Consider the following 20992-nt stretch of genomic DNA (forward strand, 5'->3'; position numbering starts at 1 on the left):
GCACACGGCTCCTGCATAATCTTCATAGATTATGCTGGGGACGCAGAACGCATGCAGTTACGCTGCGGTGCAGATCTGCATGTAAATACACAACGTGCGCACATAGCCTAAAGGGGCCGAATATTATTGCACCCCCCAATTTTCAGTTTCTTATTTTTGACAAAAACTTAAAATAAGCAATAAATTTCGTTCAACTTCACAATTGTGTCCCACTTGTTGATTTTTCACAATAAAATTTAAATTTTTTATCTTTGTTTGAAAACTAAAATGTGGGAAAAGGTTGAAAAATTCAAGGGGGCCGAATACTTTCGCAAGGCACTGTATATCGTATATACTCGAGTGTAAACCGACCCGAGTAATGTCCCCATTGTTTAGTGATGTCCCCTGCTGTATTGTCCCCATTGTTTGATGGGAACCTGTCATGTAATTTGTGTTCTAACCTACAGTGTGATATGTGCCCTAGTAACCCCTTCCTACCCATCCCTGTGTTGTAATTATGTGTAATGTGAATGTATAAAAATGTGTTTTATTACTTGTGTACCCTATGTAAGTGAGAAGAGGCTCTAGCCCCATGGGCGTCACATCGCCCTCTGGGCGTGATACCATGGATTTACATCAGCGATGTCACCGCCGCTACTTGAGATTGCGCACTTACCATTCCCGCAGCCTTGTTATAGGATGCTTACTTCTCATCTTCAGACGAGCTCTGCGCATGCTCGGAAGACTCCTGCAGTTCCAGTCATGCGCAGTGCACGTCTGAAGATGAGAAGCCCCTGATAACAAGGCTGTAAGTGTGCCCGCACGCAGTCACTCACGTAAATCCATGGTATCACGCCCAGAGGGTGATGTGACGCCCATGGGGCTAGAGCCATTTACATAGGGACACATAAGTAATAAAACACATTTTTATACATTCACAATACACATAATTACAACACAGGGAAGGGGTTACTAGTGCACACATCACACGGTTTGTAGGTTATAATACACAAATTACATGATAGGTTACCTTTAATAATGTCCCCCTGCTGTAATGTCCCCCTGCTGTAATGTCCCCCTGCTGTAATGTCCCCCTGCTGTAATGTCCCCCTGCTGTAATGTCCCCCTGCTGTAATGTCCCCCTGCTGTAATGTCCCCCTGCTGTAATGTCCCCCTGCTGTAATGTCCCCCTGCTGTAATGTCCCCCTGCTGGTTCCCTTATTATGCAGTTTTTTACACCCAAAAGATACTCCCCTCTCCTCTGTGCCCACGCTGCCTTCAGCTGCTTCTTGCAGTCCGTAGGCACACAGATGAACGGAGCGGCTGCTGCAGGATGTTGTTATGGCTTTACAACAGTGGAATGCTTTGTGGCGCCGTAAAGCATTCAACTGTAGTAAAGCGATGACTACATCCTGCAGCGCCCACTCCGTGTACCTGACGCGGTCACAGAGGAGTCTGTGCCTGCGGACTGCAAAAAAGCAGCTGGAGCCGCTGCACGGAGGAGAGGTGAGAAGATCTATCTTTTAATAAATAAATAATAAATCTTTATTTCTTTGTCGCTCCATTGGGAGACCCAGACAATTGGGTGTATAGCTATGCCTCCGGAGGCCACACAAAGTATTACACTAAAAGTGTAAAGCCCCTCCCCTTCTGCCTATACACCCCCCGTGCCTCACGGGCTCCTCAGTTTTTATGCTTTGTGCGAAGGAGGCAGACATCCACGCATAGCTCCACAGCTTGGTCAGCAGCAGCTGCTGACTAGGTCGGATGGAAGAAAAGAGGGCCCATAACAGGGCCCCCAGCATGCTCCCTTCTCACCCCACTTTGTCGGCGGTGTTGTTAAGGTTGAGGTACCCATTGCGGGTACACAGGCAGGAGCCACATGCTGTTTTCCTTCCCCATCCCTTAATGGGCCCTGGGTGAAGTGGGATCTGGATCGGTCTCCAGGCACTGGGACCGTGCTCCCTCCGCAGCCCCTGGGAATCTGCTGGATAGGAGCCGGGTATTGTCAGGGACAAGGCCCTGCTACTATGAGGTACTGTGTCCCCGTGGGGACCGCGCATGGAGCGCTTGTGCCATACACATTACAGCACTGCTGGGTGTGTTAGTGCGCCGGGGACTACCGCGCATGGAGCGCTTGTGCCATACACATTGCAGCACTGCTGGGTGTGTTAGTGCGCCGGGGACTACCGCGCGGCCGCGCTTATAACTTTAGTCCCCGGCTTCTGCGGCCTAGTGTCGTATATTCCCGCCCACAGGCCTGCCAGTCAGGGGAAGGGCGGGACGCTGCACAGATCGTCAGCGCTGAGGGCTGGAGCATACATTAGTATCCTCCTCCCTCCTCACTCAGTACACTGGGGCACTAGATTCCCGCACTTTTCTTGGGCACGCCCACGGTCCCCTCCTCCCCACAAAACGCCGGCAGCCATTCCTGGAGAGGAGAGACAACACAGGGAGACCCAGGCAGGGAATCTGGTGATCACACAACTGCTCTGAGCGGTCGGTAAGCAGCACCTGCGGTGCTGGCCCCACTGAGTGCCGAAGTGTGTATATATATATATATATATATATATATATATATATATATATATATATATATATATATATATATATATATATATATATATATATATATTATGCTATACTTTTGCACTGTACGGTCGCTCTGTTGATTTTTGGCTATATACCCTCCTGGTTGTTCTCAGAGGAGACAACATGTCATCCGCAAAAAGCAAGGGTGCCAAAGCACAGGCGTACTTTGCAACTTGTACCTCTTGTACAGCTGTACTACCGGCAGGTTCCACTGACCCTCTTTGTGTGCAATGCTCGGCCCCTGTGGCACTTACTCAGCCGGAGCCTCTGCGACTGGTGGCCCAGGTGGATCCACCTGCTACCACTGTCCAGGTGACAGGGACGGAGTTTGCAGCCTTTGCTGACAAACTGCCTGAGAGTATGGATAAATGGTCTGCTAAAATACTGGAAGCATTGCAGTCCAGACCGGTGATTCAGGCCCCGGGCACTGTCCAATCCTTGACCCCTGGTCCCCCTCATTTGGAACAGCAAAGTGCCCCTGGGGTAACCCATAGGTCCCAGGGTGAGGTCTCTGACACGGACCGCAGTCCCAGGCCGCCCAAGCGGGGTCGCTGGGAAATTCCCTCCACTTCATCACACTGTTCAGGGTCCCAGCAGGGGGACTCTCTGGAGGATGAAGCGGAGGTATCAGATCAGGATTCTGATCCTGAAGCCGCTCTCAACCTAGATACACCTGAAGGTGGCGCAGTAGTGAATGACCTTATAGCGACCATCAATCAGGTGTTGGATATTTCTCCCCCAGCTCCTCCAATTGAGGAGTCTGCTTCTCAGGAGAAATTCCGTTTCAGGTTTCCCAAGCGTACATTAAATATGTTCCTGGATCACTCTGACTTCAGAGAGGCAATCCAGAAAAACCGAGACTGTCCAGACAAGCGTTTTTCCAAGCGCCTTAAGGACACACGTTATCCCTTCCCCCCCCCCGAGGTTGTCAAGGGCTGGACTCAGTGTCCTAAGGTGGATCCTCCAATCTCCAGACTGGCGGCTAGATCCATAGTTGCAGTGGAAGATGGGGCTTCACTCAAAGATGCCACTGACAGACAGATGGAACTATGGTTGAAATCCATCTATGAAGCTATCGGCGCGTCTTTTGCTCCAGCATTCGCAGCCGTATGGGCACTCCAAGCTATCTCAGCTTGTCAGGCACAGATTAATGCAGTAACACGTGCATCTGCCCCGCAAGTGGTGTCCTTAACCACTCAGGCGTCGGCGTTTGCGTCCTACGCCATTAATGCTATCCTGGACTCGGCGAGCCGTACGGTGGTGGCATCCGCCAATTCGGTGGTACTCCGCAGGGCCATGTGGCTACGTGAATGGAAGGCAGACTCTGCTTCCAAAAAGTTCTTAACCGGTTTGCCATTGTCTGGCGACCGCTTGTTTGGTGAGCGATTGGATGAAATCATTAAACAATCCAAGGGAAAGGATTCATCCTTACCCCAGTCCAAACCAAACAGACCTCAACCACGGAAGGTACAATCGAGGTTTCGGTCCTTTCGGACCGCGGGCAGGTCTCAATTTTCCTCGTCCAAAAGGCCTCAGAAAGGTCAGGGGAACTCCGATGCATGGCGGTCTAAGTCACGTCCTAAAAAGACCGCCGGAGGAACCGCTCCCAAAGCGGCCTCCTCATGACTTTCGGCCTCCTCAAACCGCATCCTCGGTCGGTGGCAGGCTCTCCCGCTTTTGCGACGCCTGGCTGCCACAAGTAAAAGACCGATGGGTGAGAGACATTCTATCTCAAGGTTACAGGATAGAGTTCAGCTCTCGTCCTCCGACTCGTTTCTTCAGAACATCTCCGCCCCCCGACAGAGCCGAGGCTCTTCTGCAGGCGGTAGGCACTCTGAAGGCGGAAGGAGTGGTGATCCCTGTTCCTCTTCAGCAACGGGGTCACGGTTTTTACTCCAACTTGTTCGTGGTGCCAAAAAAGGACGGATCCTTCCGTCCCGTTCTGGACCTAAAACTGCTCAACAAGCATGTGAAAACCAGGCGGTTCCGGATGGAATCGCTCCGCTCCGTCATCGCCTCAATGTCCCAAGGAGATTTCCTGGCATCAATCGACATCAAAGATGCTTATCTCCACGTACCGATTGCACCAGAGCATCAGCGCTTCCTGCGTTTCGCCATAGGGGACGAACACCTTCAGTTCGTGGCACTGCCTTTCGGCCTGGCAACAGCCCCACGGGTCTTCACCAAGGTCATGGCAACAGTGGTGGCAATCCTACACTCTCAGGGACACTCGGTGATCCCTTACTTAGACGATCTACTTGTCAAGGCACCCTCTCTAGGGGCATGCCAACACAGCCTGAACATTGCTCTGGAAACTCTCCAGAGTTTCGGGTGGATCATCAATTTTCCAAAGTCAAATCTGACACCGGCCCAATCACTGACATATCTTGGCATGGAGTTTCATACTCTCTCAGCAATAGTGAAGCTTCCGCTGGACAAACAGCGTTCACTACAGACAGGGGTGCAATCTCTCCTTCAAGGTCAGTCACACCCCCTGAGGCGCCTCATGCACTTCCTAGGGAAGATGGTGGCAGCAATGGAGGCAGTTCCTTTTGCGCAGTTTCATCTGCGCCCACTTCAATGGGACATTCTCCGCAAATGGGACAGGAAGTCGACGTCCCTCGACAGGAACGTCTCCCTTTCTCGGGCAGCCAAAGCTTCCCTTCAGTGGTGGCTTCTCCCCACTTCTCTGTCGAAGGGGAAATCCTTCCTGCCCCCATCCTGGGCGGTGGTCACGACGGACGCGAGCCTGTCAGGGTGGGGAGCGGTCTTTCTCCACCACAGGGCTCAGGGTACTTGGACTCAGCTAGAGTCCTCCCTTCAGATCAATGTTCTGGAGATAAGGGCAGTGTATCTTGCCCTAAAGGCGTTCCAGCCGTGGCTGGAAGGCAAACAGATCCGAATTCAGTCGGACAACTCCACAGCGGTGGCATACATCAACCACCAAGGTGGGACACGCAGTCGGCAAGCCTTCCAGGAAGTCCGGCGGATTCTGCTGTGGGTGGAAGCCACAGCCTCCACCATATCCGCAGTTCACATCCCGGGCGTAGAAAACTGGGAAGCAGACTTTCTCAGTCGCCAGGGCATGGACGCAGGGGAATGGTCCCTTCACCCGGACGTGTTTCAGGAGATCTGTTGCCGCTGGGGCATGCCGGACGTCGACCTAATGGCGTCCCGGCACAACAACAAGGTCCCGACATTCATGGCACGGTCTCAAGATCACAGAGCTCTGGCGGCAGACGCCTTAGTTCAGGATTGGTCGCAGTTTCAACTCCCTTATGTGTTTCCTCCTCTGGCACTGTTGCCCAGAGTGTTACGCAAGATCAGGGCCGACTGCCGCCGCGCCATCCTCGTCGCTCCAGACTGGCCGAGGAGGTTGTGGTACCCGGATCTGTGGCATCTCACGGTCGGCCAACCGTGGGCACTACCAGACCGACCAGACTTGCTGTCTCAAGGGCCGTTTTTCCATCTGAATTCTGCGGCCCTCAACCTGACTGTGTGGCCATTGAGTCCTGGATCCTAGCGTCTTCAGGATTATCTCAAGAGGTCATTGCCACTATGAGACAGGCTAGGAAACCAGCGTCCACCAAGATCTACCACAGGACGTGGAAAATATTCCTGTCGTGGTGCTCTGCTCAGGGTTTTTCTCCCTGGCCATTTACCTTGCCCACTTTTCTGTCCTTCCTTCAATCCGGATTGGAAAAGGGTTTGTCGCTCGGCTCCCTTAAGGGACAAGTCTCTGCGCTCTCTGTGTTTTTCCAGAAGCGCCTAGCCAGACTTCCACAGGTACGCACGTTCCTGCAGGGGGTTTGTCACATCGTCCCTCCTTACAAGCGTCCGTTAGAACCCTGGGATCTGAACAGGGTGCTGATGGTTCTTCAGAAACCACCGTTCGAGCCAATGAGGAATATTTCTCTCGCACGCCTTTCGCAGAAAGTGGTCTTCCTAGTAGCAGTCACTTCACTTCGGAGAGTGTCTGAGCTAGCAGCGTTGTCGTGCAAAGCCCCTTTCCTGGTGTTTCACCAGGACAAGGTGGTTCTGCGTCCGGTTCCGGAATTTCTCCCTAAGGTGGTATCCCCCTTTCATCTCAATCAGGATATCTCCTTACCCTCTTTTTGTCCTCATCCAGTTCACCAATGTGAAAAGGATTTGCACTTGTTAGATCTGGTGAGAGCACTCAGATTCTACATTTCTCGTACGGCGCCCCTGCGCCGCTCGGATGCACTCTTTGTCCTTGTCGCTGGCCAGCGTAAAGGGACACAAGCTTCCAAATCAACCCTGGCTCGGTGGATCAAGGAACCAATTCTCGAAGCTTATCGTTCCTCGGGGCTTCCGGTTCCCTCAGGGCTGAAGGCCCATTCTACCAGGGCCGTGGGTGCGTCCTGGGCTTTGCGGCACCAGGCTACGGCTCAGCAGGTGTGTCAGGCAGCTACCTGGTCGAGCCTGCACACTTTCACGAAACACTATCAGGTGCATACCTATGCTTCGGCAGATGCCAGCCTAGGTAGGCGAGTCCTTCAGGCGGCGGTTGCCCACCTGTAGGACGGAGCCGGTTGCGGCTCTATTATGAGGTATTATTTACCCACCCAGGGACTGCTTTTGGACGTCCCAATTGTCTGGGTCTCCCAATGGAGCGACAAAGAAGAAGGGAATTTTGTTTACTTACCGTAAATTCCTTTTCTTCTAGCTCCAATTGGGAGACCCAGCACCCGCCCCTGTTTTTTGTGTACACATGTTGTTCATGTTGAATGGTTTCAGTTCTCCGATATTCCTTCGGATTGAATTTTCTTTAAACCAATTTATAATTTTTTCCTCCTTCTTGCTTTTGCACCAAAACTGAGGAGCCCGTGAGGCACGGGGGGTGTATAGGCAGAAGGGGAGGGGCTTTACACTTTTAGTGTAATACTTTGTGTGGCCTCCGGAGGCATAGCTATACACCCAATTGTCTGGGTCTCCCAATTGGAGCTAGAAGAAAAGGAATTTACGGTAAGTAAACAAAATTCCCTTCTTTTTATATAGCGCTAACATATTACGCAGCGCTTCACATACATCAGGAACACTGTCCCCATTGGGGCTCACAATCTAGAGTCCCTATCTGTATGTCTTTGGCGTGTGGGAGGAAACCCACGCAAACACAGGGAGAACATACAAACTCCTGGCGGATGTTGTCCTTGGTGAGATTCGAACCCAGGACCCCAGCGCTGCAAGACTGCAGTGCTAAGCACTAAGCCACCTGCTACTTTTATTGTTTGTACTGCTGTAAAACCATGACTGCACCGTGCACAGCCGTAGACACCCAGCGTATAAGACGACCCCCATTTTTTAGAAGATTTTCAGGGTTAAAAAAATCGTCTTATACGCCAGAAAATACGGTAGTAAAGTTCTTATCCTACCATAATCGAGGTTTACCTGGCAGATTTAGAATGCTGTTAACTTGCAGGTTAATAGCATTTTTCCATGTGACAGATTCCCTATGACTGTACATCTAGATAGTGCTTTCCATCAATCGGGCGTACAGTTATATCGCACAGATGGCACAAGAGTTGTGGCCGTGCCCTCCGACGCAGGATCCGGCGGTAATACACAGCTGAGCCCTGGCTATATGTGCTGGGACTGAAGTTTGCTCCGATCCCAGTGCTTTAGCTCTGCACATGATCAGAAGACTCCTGCGCTTCCGACCATGCGCAGAGCGCGTCTGAAGCTGACAAGCAAGCACCTGGATAACACAGCTGCGGGAATGGCAAGCGCGCATGTGCGGGATCTCAAGGAGCTGACTGTCACGTCGCTCATGTAAATCCATGGTATCACGCCCACAGAGGTGTGATGCCACGGAAAGCATGCAAACGCCCACGGGGCGATGCGACACCCAGGGGACTAGAGCCTTTGATCTTTACATAGGGAACATGTAAGTTATAAAAAGTTTTTTTTATACTTTCATATTACACAATATTACAACACAGGGATGGTAGGAAGGGGTTTCTAGGCCACACATCACACTGATTGTAGGTCAGAACGCATAAGGGACCTGACAGGTTCCATTTAAACAATGTTAAAAAAGTCTATGAAAGAGTTGTATGAATCTCAATATACCGTAGTGTGCCGTCCCCGTGCCAGCAGTCGGTGCTGCTCGGATCCGGACCCGCTGTGTGGCTCAAGGGATCCTCCGGACCCGGGGGTCACGTGGACACGCCGAATGAAAAGGGGGACTTAGTTTACGGCCTTGACCGTATTCGGTCGTGACGCCACCCACGGTGTGTGGTGAAGTGGGACCCCACCACTGCTGTTGTGGGATACCCGGGGGAGATGTAATGGCAGCCAAATGTTAACCCCTCCGTGGGTAGGGATGGTTGCCCCGGGACCCAGTGTCTCTGTGCAGGGTATGGCGATAGCAAGGGATTGCGCGCCCGGATGGACTAGGGGATGTCTGGTTACTCACAAGTAAATGAACCACACGAGTCTTTTGGTAAACCAAGGTGCTGGTGGCCGGCCGCCGCGGCCGGTTGTACTCTGGTCCCCCACCCGGGCTGATGGCCGCCGTCTCCTTCCTCTGCACTGGTTGTGGTTGTGTTTGGACTTCCCGGTATGGAACACGGGAGTCCGCTCCCAGCTTTCTGTGTGCCTGAGGAGCCGTGCCCTTTGACGCTGACCCGTGGGATCCATGGGCCCTGGCGGTTGCCCTATCCCTATCTGTGGGTGGTTGTCTGCTTTTGGGACTTTGGCTGGGACAGGACCTGTAATCCTGCCCTCAATCGGTTGATTAGCTAGGCCGTTGGATTCGGTCCTGGCTTCAGGGTCGGAGTACCCCCTCTGTGCACGGTTTCCGGTCTGGTCTCCGTTGTCTGTACCAGGGGGCTTCAACCCTGTCCTGGTCCACCTCGGATCTGCCGAGCCGTCCCCCAATCTACCGCTGACTGAGACCACCGTCAGACACCCAGCCAAGACACCAGGGCTCCAACCCTGGCACCGTTCAACCCGAACTTCTCTGCTGGAGCTACACCTAGCCCCAGCCTCCACTCCTCTCCACTTGAACTACAACTTCATCTCCTTGTTTTCCCGCCCTGGGCTGTCTAGACCCCTAGGTGGGCGTTTCTTAACAGCCTGGTCCCGCCCACTGGTGGGCCTGTCTTGCCCTGAGGGGGGTGACTAGGGTTTCAGGTCGGCTGTATGTGACCTAGGTGAGGGATGGTGTTGTGCGGGGGCCTATTGTGTGACTACCTGGTTTTGCCAGGGCGTCACAGTAGCACCAATTAAAAACCCTAGATCATTCCGCAAAACGCAAGCCCTAATACAGCTCTGTAAACGGAAAAATGATGACCAAAAAAAGATGAGATTTTTGTTTTTAAAGTGATATTTTTTTTTTTTTTTTTGCGACTCAATAGTAACACATAAAGTATTAATTTGGTATCGCCGTAATCGTATCAAATGCATGAAATGATCAAGTCAGTTATTCTGCAGGATTAGCTTGAAATACAATTTAAAAAGCGTTCCAGACGTCTTGTCGTTCTTGCCCCCTACAACAAAGGAATAAAAATGTGTTCAAAAAGCTGTATGTATCCAAAAATGCTACCAGCTGAAAAAAAGAAAGTTATAACTCCGAGAATGCTGCAATAGAAAAGTGAGAAAAAATAATTCATAAAGTCAAAAACAGGCTGTGACATCATGGGGTTAACGTAGAGGTTATTTTCTAATTTCATTTATTTTTTGCTTACTTTTTTTCCAGACTGATTCTTCGTGTCTAACTTGGGAAGGTCAGCAATATCAAGGCAAAGATGCGATTATTGAAAAGTTGTCAGTAAGTACGGGACTCGGCTAAAATATTTTTTGTTTCCTACCATTGACATTTATGAAGTTTGTACCAAATTTGCAGCAGTTTCTAACAGATGTGGACGGGGGTTCTACCCCTGGGATCCATTGACTTACACCCCCACCCGTCTGTGAGAGATGGGGACTGACACATGGACAGAAGGGGCTTTGCATTGTTTACCCACAACTTTGCTCCTGCAGTGAAGACACAGGGGTCAGTGGGTGCTCTCGTCCGGTGGCCCGGACGCCTTTAGAAAGACAGCATGGCCCAGGCCTCATCCCACCTGAACGCCCGACCTCCTTAACCGTGGGCGGAACACTACTCAGACAACACAGGGTGAGGGAATCACAATATTAAGACTTTATTGGATCCCCAAACAATTAACGGCATATGGCACATATCCAGCAACACCACAGAATGTAACCGGCAACGGTTTCTCACCCTTCCGCTGGCTCACCAGGGATTAGAATGTCCTTGCCTCAGAGCTACTTACTTCAATCCAAGAGCACCCCACTTTCAGTGGGCACCCACCGAGAATAGAATAACACCAGATTTAGGAAGCTGGCTGAGGACCGCAAAGCCTGTAGTCAGGAGACGGAATTGTCCCAAGCTGGATTCCTTCCTTAGGTAGTCCTTGATATCTCAGCCGAATCCGTGCATTCGATGCTGAAGTCAATGTAGTATTATGTTTAATCTTTCTTTCTTCGGCGCTCCATTGGGAGACCCAGACGATTGGGTGTATAGCACTGCCTCCGGAGGCCACACAAAGCAATTACACTAAAAAGTGTAAGGCCCCTCCCCTTCTGGCTATACACCCCCAGTGGGATCACTGGCTCACCAGTTTTCTGCTTTGTGCGAAGGAGGTCAGACATCCACGCATAGCTCCACTGTTTAGTCAGCAGTAGCTGCTGACAATGTCGGATGGAAGAAAAGAGGGCCCATATGGGGCCCCCAGCATGCTCCCTTCTTACCCCACTTGTGGTTTGTAAGGTTGAGGTACCCATTGCGGGTACAGAGGCTGGAGCCCACATGCTGTTTTCCTTCCCCATCCCCCTGAGGGGCTCTGAGGAAGTGGGATCTTACCGGCCCCCAAGCCCTGAGGCCGGGCTCCATCCACAGACCCAGTGAACCTGCTGGATACGGAGCTGGGTACCGTTCAGGGACAAGGCCCTGCAACTTTCAGGTACTCTGTGTCCCCGTACAGACAGGCACGCACACGCCAGACTTGCTGGGTGTGTTAGTGCGCCGGGGATAGTAGCGCTGCACGCTGGGGTTTGAGTCACAGCAGCTTAGCTGTGTGACTTCATGTGCTGGGAACTACCGCGCCGGCCACTCTTGGAGCGGCGGCGCGGCTGGGACTTGTAGTGCGCCGGGGACTTAGCGCCGACCGCGCTTTTACGGCGGCGGCGCTTATAAATTTAGTCCCCGGCTTTTGCGGCCTAGCTCCGCTTCGTTCCCGCCCCCTCCCTGTCACTCAGGGAATGGGACAGACGCTGTGCAATCGTCAGCGCCGAGGGCTGGAGCCTTATTTACATGCTCCAGCCCTCTCACTAGGCACAGTGGGACGCAGGTTTCCCGCTTTTGGTCTGAGCACGCCCAGGGCCCGCCCCCCCTCCACAGGACGCCGGCAGCCATTCCTGCATGCAGTCTGGCTGGAGGACGGACACAGGCTCTGGGAGACCCAGACTAGGGATTTCTGGCGACCACACACCCGCGTTTAGCGGGCGGTAAGCAGCACATTAGTGCTGGCCCCACTAGTGCCACAGTGTTGTATTGGTGTACTTTTTCCTGTACCAGATATATATATATATATATATATACTGCACTGTACGGTCGCTTCTTGGCTGTATACCCCTATATTGCTCTGAGGAGACAGCAACATGTCATCCACAAAACGCAAGGGTGCCAAGGCACGGGCTGTATACACTGCTTGTACAGCATGTGGGGCTAATCTACCAGCAGGCTCCAACGACTCTCATTGTGTGCAATGTTCAGTCCCAGTGGCACTTCGGCAGCCAGAGTCTATGGTGGTGGTAGCCCAGGCAGAGACGCCTGTGAACCCTGCCCCGGTGACGGGGACAGAATTTGCAGTCTTTGCTGACAAAATGTCTGTGACCATGACAAAAATCCTGGAGACCTTGCAGTCCAGGCCAGTTGCTCAGACCATGGACACTGCTGTGTCTATGTTCCCCGGTCCCCCTCAGTTGGAACTAATCCGTACTTCAAGGGGGTCCCAGGCATCACAGGCTGAGGGCTCTGACTCTGACGACAGTCCCAGGCCGCCTAAGCGAACTCGCTGGGAGAGACCCTCCACGTCATCACGCGGGTCAGGGTCTCAGCGAGAAGGGTCTCTATATGATGAGACAGAGGTGGGTGATCAGGAGTCTGGTCCTGACACCGCACTCAATTTGGATACGCCAGATGGTGACGCCATGGTAAATGACCTTATAGCGGCCATCAATAGGCTGTTGGATATTTCTCCCCCAGCCCCTTCAGCAGAGGAGGCAGCTGCCCAGCAGGAGAAATTCCATTTTCTGTATCCCAAGCGTAAATTGAGTACTTTTCTGGACCACTCTGACTTCAGAGAATCAATCCAGAAACACCATGCTTATCCGGACAAGCGTTTTTCCAAACGTCTGAAGGATACACGTTATCCCTTTCCCCCTGACGTGGTCAAGCGCTGGACCCAGTGTCCAAAAGTGGACCCTCCAATATCCAGGCTTGCAGCTAGATCCATAGTTGCAGTGGAGGATGGGGCTTCACTTAAAGATGCCAATGACAGACAGATGGACCTTTGGTTGAAATCTGTCTATGAAGCTATTGGCGCGTCGTTTGCTCCAGCATTCGCGGCCGTGTGGGCGCTCCAAGCTATTTCAGCTGGTCTGGCACAGGTGGACTCTTTCTTAAGTCCAGCAGTGCCGCAAGTGGCGTCCTTAACTACGCAAATGACTGCGTTTGCGACCTACGCTATCAATGCGGTACTAGACTCTACGAGCCGTACCTCAATGGCATCCGCCAACTCTGTAGTTTTGCGCAGAGCCTTGTGGTTAAAAGAATGGAAAGCAGATTCTGCTTCTAAAAAATGTTTAACCAGCTTGCCATTATCTGGAGGCAGACTGTTTGGTGAGCAATTGGCGGAAATCATTAAACAGTCCAAAGGTAAGGACTCTTCCTTACCCCAGCCCAGATCAAACAAACCTCAACAGAGGAAGTGGCAGTCAAAGTTTCGGTCCTTTCGAGGCTCGGGCAAGCCCCAATTCTTCTCGTCCAAAGGGACTCAGAAAGAGCAAAGGAGCTCTGATTCCTGGCGGACTCACTCACGCCCCAAGAAAGCAACCGGAGGTACCGCTTCCAAGGCGGCTACCTCATGACTTTCGGCCGCCTCCCTCCGCATCCTCGGTCGGTGGCAGGCTCTCCCGCTTTTGCGACATTTGGCTGCCACAGGTCAAAGAACGGTGGGTAACAGACATTTTGTCTCACGGTTACAGGATAGAGTTCAGTTCTCGGCCTCCGCCTCGGTTCTTCAGAACTTCCCCACACCCCGACCGAGCAGATGCCCTTCTGCAGGCGGTGCATTCTCTAAGAGCAGAAGGAGTGGTGGTCCCTGTTCCTCTTCGGGAACGAGGACAAGGTTTTTACTCCAATCTCTTTGTGGTGCCAAAAGGACGGCTCATTCCGTCCTGTTCTGGACCTAAAACTGCTCAACAAGCATGTGAACGCCAGGCGGTTCCGGATGGAATCCCTCCGCTCAGTCATTGCCTCAATGTCTCAAGGAGATTTCCTAGCATCAATAGACATCAAAGATGCTTATCTCCACGTGCCGATTGCTACAGAGCACCAACGCTTTCTACGCTTCGTGATAGGAGACGACCATCTTCAGTTCGTAGCTCTGCCATTTGGTCTGGCGACAGCCCCACGGGTGTTCACCAAGGTCATGGCGGCAGTGGTAGCAGTCTTGCACTCTCAGGGACACTCTGTGATCCCTTACTTGGACGATCTACTTGTCAAGGCACCCTCTCAGGAGGCATGCCAACTCAGCCTGGATGTTGCACTGGAGACTCTCCAGACGTTCGGGTGGATCATCAACTTCTCAAAGTCAACTCTGTTACCGACCCAATCACTGACGTATCTTGGCATGGAGTTTCATACTCTCTCAGCGATAGTGAAGCTTCCGCTGGACAAGCAGCGGTCACTACAGACTGGGGTGCAGGCTCTCCTTCAAAGTCAGTCGCACTCCTTAAGACGCCTCATGCACTTCCTCGGGAAGATGGTGGCGGCAATGGAGGCGGTTCCGTTTGCGCAGTTTCATCTGCGCCCTCTTCAATGGGACATTCTCCGCCAATGGGACGGGAAGTCAACATCCCTGGACAGGAAAGTCTCCCTTTCCCAGACGGCCAAGGACTCTCTGCAGTGGTGGCTTCTTCCCACCTCATTATCACAGGGAAGATCCTTCCTACCACCGTCCTGGGCGGTGGTCACGACAGACGCGAGTCTGTCAGGGTGGGGAGCAGTTTTTCTCCACCACAGGGCTCAGGGTACGTGGACCCAGCAGGAGTCCACCCTTCAGATCAATGTTCTGGAAATCAGAGCAGTGTATCTTGCCCTACTAGCCTTCCAGCAGTGGCTGGAAGGAAGGCAGATCCGAATGCAGTCGGACAACTCCACAGCGGTGGCATACATCAACCACCAAGGGGGGACACGCAGTCGGCAAGCCTTCCAGGAAGTCCGGCGGATTCTGATGTGGGTGGAAGCCACGGCCTCCACCATATCCGCAGTTCACATCCCCGGCGTAGAAAACTGGGAAGCAGACTTCCTCAGTCGCCAGGGCATGGACGCAGGGGAATGGTCCCTTCACCCGGACGTGTTTCAGGAAATCTGTCGCCGCTGGGGAAGGCCGGACGTCGACCTAATGGCGTCCCGGCACAACAACAAGGTCCCAACCTTCATGGCACGGTCTCGCGATCACAGAGCTCTGGCGGCAGACGCCTTAGTGCAAGATTGGTCGCAGTTCCGGCTCCCTTATGTGTTTCCACCTCTGGCACTCTTGCCCAGAGTGCTACGCAAGATCAGATCCGACTGCAGCCGCGTCATACTCGTCGCCCCAGACTGGCCAAGGAGGGCGTGGTATCCGGATCTGTGGCATCTCACGGTCGGCCAACCGTGGGCACTACCAGACCGACCAGACTTGCTGTCCCAAGGGCCGTTTTTCCATCGGAATTCTGCGGCCCTGAACCTGACTGTGTGGCCATTGAGTCCTGGATCCTAGCGTCTTCAGGATTATCCCAAGGGGTCGTTGCCACCATGAGACAGGCTAGGAAGCCCACGTCCGCTAAAATCTACCACAGAACGTGGAGGATATTCTTATCCTGGTGCTCTGCTCAGGGAGTGTCTCCCTGGCCATTTGCATTGCCTACATTTCTTTCTTTCCTGCAATCTGGGTTAGAAAAAGGTTTGTCGCTCGGCTCCCTCAAAGGGCAAGTCTCGGCGCTATCCGTCTTTTTTCAGAAGCGTCTAGCACGACTTTCTAAGGTACGCACGTTCCTGCAGGGGGTTTGTCATATCGTACCCCCGTACAAGCGGCCGTTAGATCCATGGGATCTGAACAGGGTACTAGTTGCCCTCCAGAAGCCGCCCTTCGAGCCTCTGAGGGAGGTTTCACTTTCTAGACTATCACAGAAAGTGGCTTTTCTGGTAGCGATCACATCTCTTCGGAGAGTGTCTGAGCTAGCAGCGCTGTCATCCAAGGCTCCCTTCCTGGTCTTCCACCAGGACAAGGTAGTGCTGCGACCCATTCAGGAGTTTCTCCCGAAGGTGGTATCCTCTTTTCATCTTAATCAGGATATCTCTTTGCCTTCTTTTTGTCCTCATGCAGTTCATCGGTATGAGAAGGATTTACATTTGTTAGATCTGGTGAGAGCACTCAGAATCTACATTTCCCGCACGGCGCCCCTGCGCCGTTCGGATGCACTTTTTGTCCTTGTCGCTGGTAAGCGCAAAGGGTCGCAGGCTTCTAAGGCCACCCTGGCTCGATGGATCAAAGAACCAATTCTTGAAGCCTACCGTTCTGCTGGGCTTCCGTTTCCATCAGGGCTGAAGGCCCATTCTACCAGAGCCGTGGGTGCGTCCTGGGCATTACGACACCAGGCTACGGCGCAACAGGTGTGCCAGGCAGCTACCTGGTTGAGTCTGCACACTTTCACCAAACATTATCAGGTGCATACCTATGCTTCGGCGGACGCCAGCCTAGGTAGAAGAGTCCTGCAGGCGGCAGTTGCCTCCCCGTAGGGGAGGGCTGTCTTTGCAGCTCTAACACGAGGTATTCTGTACCCACCCAGGGACAGCTTTTGGACGTCCCAATCGTCTGGGTCTCCCAATGGAGCGCCGAAGAAGAAGGGAATTTTGTTACTTACCGTAAATTCCTTTTCTTCTAGCTCCTATTGGGAGACCCAGCACCCGCCCTGTTGTCCTTCGGGATTTTTGGTTGTTTTTTGGGTACACATGTTGTTCATGTTGAACGGTTTTCAGTTCTCCGACGTTACTTCGGAGTGAATTTGTTTAAACCAGTTATTGGCTTTCCTCCTTCTTGCTTTTGCACTAAAACTGGTGAGCCAGTGATCCCACTGGGGGTGTATAGCCAGAAGGGGAGGGGCCTTACACTTTTTAGTGTAATTGCTTTGTGTGGCCTCCGGAGGCAGTGCTATACACCCAATCGTCTGGGTCTCCCAATAGGAGCTAGAAGAAAAGGAATTTACGGTAAGTAACAAAATTCCCTTCTTTATTAAAGTAAACAAGAGAATTTACAGGAAGAAAAAAAAAAAAAGATTCAAATACGTGATTACTTCATGTCAACTTACAGAGAAGAGTATAAGCCACGTCCTAACTAACACCCCCTCTCTTACTAACTATCATAAGGCACGCGTATGACATGTAACCACCTTTCTTTGTCGCTCCATTGGGAGACCCAGCCAATTGGGTGTATAGCTTCTGCCTCCGGAGGCCACACAAAGTATTACACTTTAAAAAGTGTAACCCCTCCCCTCTGCCTATACACCCTCCCGTGCATCACGGGCTCCTCGGTTTTATGCTTTGTGTGGAAGGAGGCACACATCCACTCATGCATTCTCAGATTAGTTATATCGGTTGGAAGAAAAGAGGACCCCCACGGGGTCCCCGGCATGTTCCCTTCTCACCCCACTAAAGTCGGCGGTGCTGTTAAGGTTGAGGTACCCATTGCGGGTACAAAGGCCGGAGCCTCATGCCGTTTTCCTTCACCATCCCTTAGTGGCTCTGGGAGAAGTGGGATCCTGACCGGTCATCCATTCACTGGGACCTGTGCTCCCTCCGCAGCCCCTGTGGGAATCTGCCGGACCGGAGTCTATTCAACCTCAGGGACCGGGCCCTGCAACTCTAAGGTACTCTGTGTCCCCATTGGGGAATGTGCAGGAGCGCACCTTCTTCCCGGACGCTGCGGCAGCTGCTGGATTGTGAAGACCGGCGGACTTCCGCGCCGACCGTGCCTGCTTGTCGGGCGCGGTCTCAAATTTAGTCCCCGGCTTCATCGCGGCCTAGTCGCAAAAATCCCGCCCCCGGACCTGCCTGTCAGGGGTAAGGGCGGGACTGCCGACCTGACGTCGGATGTGAGGGCTGGAGCATCCTGCAGGTTTCCTCCCCCCTCACTGATCACTGTGGGGACCCCAGATTCCCGCACTTTCCTGGCGCCGCCCACGGCTCCACTCCTCCCCTGAGATCTCCAGCAGCCATTTTTTGGGCATTCTGCCGGTGGAGGATTCTCAGGAACAGCTCTGCAGCTCCAGGGGACCTAAAGCTGGGAATGTGGAGGCACACACTCCGCTTGTTAGCGGTCGGTAAGCCACACCGGTCACCCGGTGCTGGTCCCCCCAGGGTGCCGGAATAGATATGTATTTACATACATATTTCTGTTCGGTCGGGCTGTATACCCCTTCCCATATACCCTCAGTGATCACTCTCCTAGGAGACAACAGCATGTCGTCCACAAGGAGCAAAGGTGCTAAGGCACAGGGTTTTTTTGCGACCTGTACCTCTTGTGCGGCTATGTTGCCTGCGGGTTCCACCTACCCTCACTGTGAGCAATGCTCAACCCCTGTTTCGCTTGCTCAGCCGGAGCCTCGGTCACTAGTGGGCCCCTCGGCTCATGTAGACCCCCCTGTCCAGGTGCCAGGGACAGAGTTTGCTGCTTTTGCTGAGAAACTCTGAGTCACTTTCGCAATCCATGGCTCAGTCTATGGACAAATGGTCTGCCAAGCTGCTAGAAGCTTTGCAGTCCAGACCGGTCCTTACACAGGCCCCGGTCCCCGTTAGCTCGTCGCCTCCAGGCCCCTCTCGGTCCGCGCCGCAGCGCGCTCCCAGGTTGGGCCCTAGGTCCCACGCGGAGGATTCCTGCCCGGATCTCAGTCCCAGACCGACTAAGCGGGCTCTCTGGGAATCTTCCCCGACTTCTTCACGCTGTTCGGGTTCCCAGCTCGAGGACTCTCTGGAGGACGAGGCGGACGTCGCAGCTCAGGGCTCTGAACCTGACGTTGCTCTCAATCTTGATACACCTGAAGGGGACGCCTTAGTTAATGATCTTATCTCGTCCATTAACCAGGTGTTAGATCTGTCTCCCCCGCCTCCACCTGTAGAGGAGTCGGCTTCTCAGCAGGAGAAACACCAGTTTCGGTTCCCCAAACGTACACGGAGTGCTTTTTTCGATCACTCTAACTTCAGAGATGCTGTCCAGAAGCCCAGAGCGGTTCCGGACAAGCGCTTTACTAAGCGCCTTACTGACACACGTTACCCCTTCCCCTCTGACGTAGTTAAGGGTTGGGCTCAGTGTCCCAAGGTGGATCCTCCAGTCTCTAGATTGGCGGCTAGATCTGTAGTATCGGTGGCAGATGGCTCATCGCTGAAGGATGCCACTGACAGGCAGATAGAGCTCCTGGTGAAATCCATTTTTGAAGCCACGGGCGCGTCTTTTGCCCCGGCCTTTGCAGCCGTGTGGGCACTACAAGCTATCTCAGCTTGTCTGGCTGAGATTAATGCAGTCACACGTAATTCTGCTCCGCAGGTTGCGTCTCTGACTTCTCAAGCGACAGCTTTTTCTTCCTACGCCATGAACGCAGTCCTAGACTCTGCTAGCCGTACAGCGGTGGCATCCGCTAATTCTGTGGCAGTCCGCAGGGCCATGTGGCTGCGCGAATGGAAGGCAGACTCGGCCTCCAAGAGGTTCTTAACCGGTTTGCCGTTTTCTGGCGACCGATTGTTTGGCGAACAATTGGATGAGATTATTAAGGAATCCAAGGGAAAGGACTCCTCCTTACCCCAGTCCAAACTTAGGAGACCTCAGCAACGGAAAATTCAATCGAGGTTTCGGTCCTTTCGTCCCTCCGCCAAGCCCCAGTCCTCTTCGTCCAACAGGCCGGAGAAAGGCCAGAGGAACTCCTATGCGTGGCGGTCTAAGTCACGCCCCCAAAAGGCCACCGGAGGCACTGCCTCAAAGGCGGCCTCCTCATGACTCTCGGCATCCCCGAACCGCATCCTCGGTCGGTGGCAGGCTCTCCCGCTTTTGCGACGCCTGGTGGCCACAAGTTCAAGACCGATGGGTGAGAGACATTCTGTCTCACAGTTACAGGATAGAGTTCAGCTCTCGTCCTCACTCATTTCTTCAGAACCTCTCCGCCCCCCGCTCGGGCCGACGCACTTTTTCAGGCTGTGGCCACTCTGAAAACAGAGGGAGTTGTGATCCCGGTTCCCCCTCAGGAACATGGTCGCGGCTTTTACTCCAACTTGTTCGTGGTGCCAAAGAAGGACGGATCATTCCGCCCCGTTCTGGACCTCAAATTGCTCAACAGACATGTGAGCACCAGACGGTTTCGGATGGAATCTCTCCGCTCGGTCATCGCCTCGATGTCACAAGGAGACTTCCTAGCATCGATCGACATCAAGGATGCTTATCCCCATGTGCCGATCGCACCCGAACATCAACGCTTCTTGCGTTTCGCCATCGGGAACGAGCACCTTCAGTTCGTGGCATTGCCTTTCGGCCTGGCGACAGCCCCACGGGTGTTCACCAAAGTCATGGCATCCGTAGTGGCGGTCCTACACTCTCAGGGCCACTCGGTGATTCCCTACTTAGACGATCTCCTAGTCAGGGCACCTTCTCGGGCGGCGTGTCAACACAGCCTTACAGTCGCTCTGGCGACTCTCCAGCAATTCGGGTGGATCATCAACTTCCCAAAATCCAAGTTGACACCGACCCAATCACTGACTTACCTCGGGATGGAGTTTCATACACAGTCAGCGGTAGTCAATCTACCGCTGGACAAACAGCTGGCCCTGCAGGCAGGGATACAATCTCTTCTTCGGGGTCAGTCATACCCCTTGAGGCGCCTCATGCACTTCCTGGGGAAGATGGTGGCAGCGATGGAGGCAGTGCCGTTCGCGCAATTCCATCTGCGGCCACTCCAATGGGACATTCTCCGCAAATGGGACAGGAGGTCGACTTCCCTCGACAGGAACGTCTCTCTGTCCCTTGCAGCCAAGAAGTCTCTTCAGTGGTGGCTCCGTCCCAATTCTCTATAGCAAGGAAGATCCTTCCTA

The 20992-nt window shown here is 53.1% G+C and overlaps 1 protein-coding gene across 3 annotated transcripts in view; it reads left to right on the forward strand.

Annotated features, from left to right (window-relative positions):
* NUTF2 (nuclear transport factor 2) overlaps nucleotides 1-20992 on the forward strand; it is a 75376-nt gene that overhangs the window by 10432 nt on the left and 43952 nt on the right. For all 3 annotated transcript variants that reach the window (XM_075326816.1, XM_075326818.1, XM_075326817.1), the window contains exon 3: nucleotides 10292-10363. In XM_075326816.1, coding sequence (XP_075182931.1) covers nucleotides 10292-10363 — 72 coding nt within the window. The remainder of the gene's footprint in view (nucleotides 1-10291; nucleotides 10364-20992) is intronic.

Source organism: Anomaloglossus baeobatrachus, chromosome 10, assembly GCF_048569485.1.
Source record: "Anomaloglossus baeobatrachus isolate aAnoBae1 chromosome 10, aAnoBae1.hap1, whole genome shotgun sequence".
NCBI lineage: Eukaryota > Metazoa > Chordata > Amphibia > Anura > Aromobatidae > Anomaloglossus > Anomaloglossus baeobatrachus.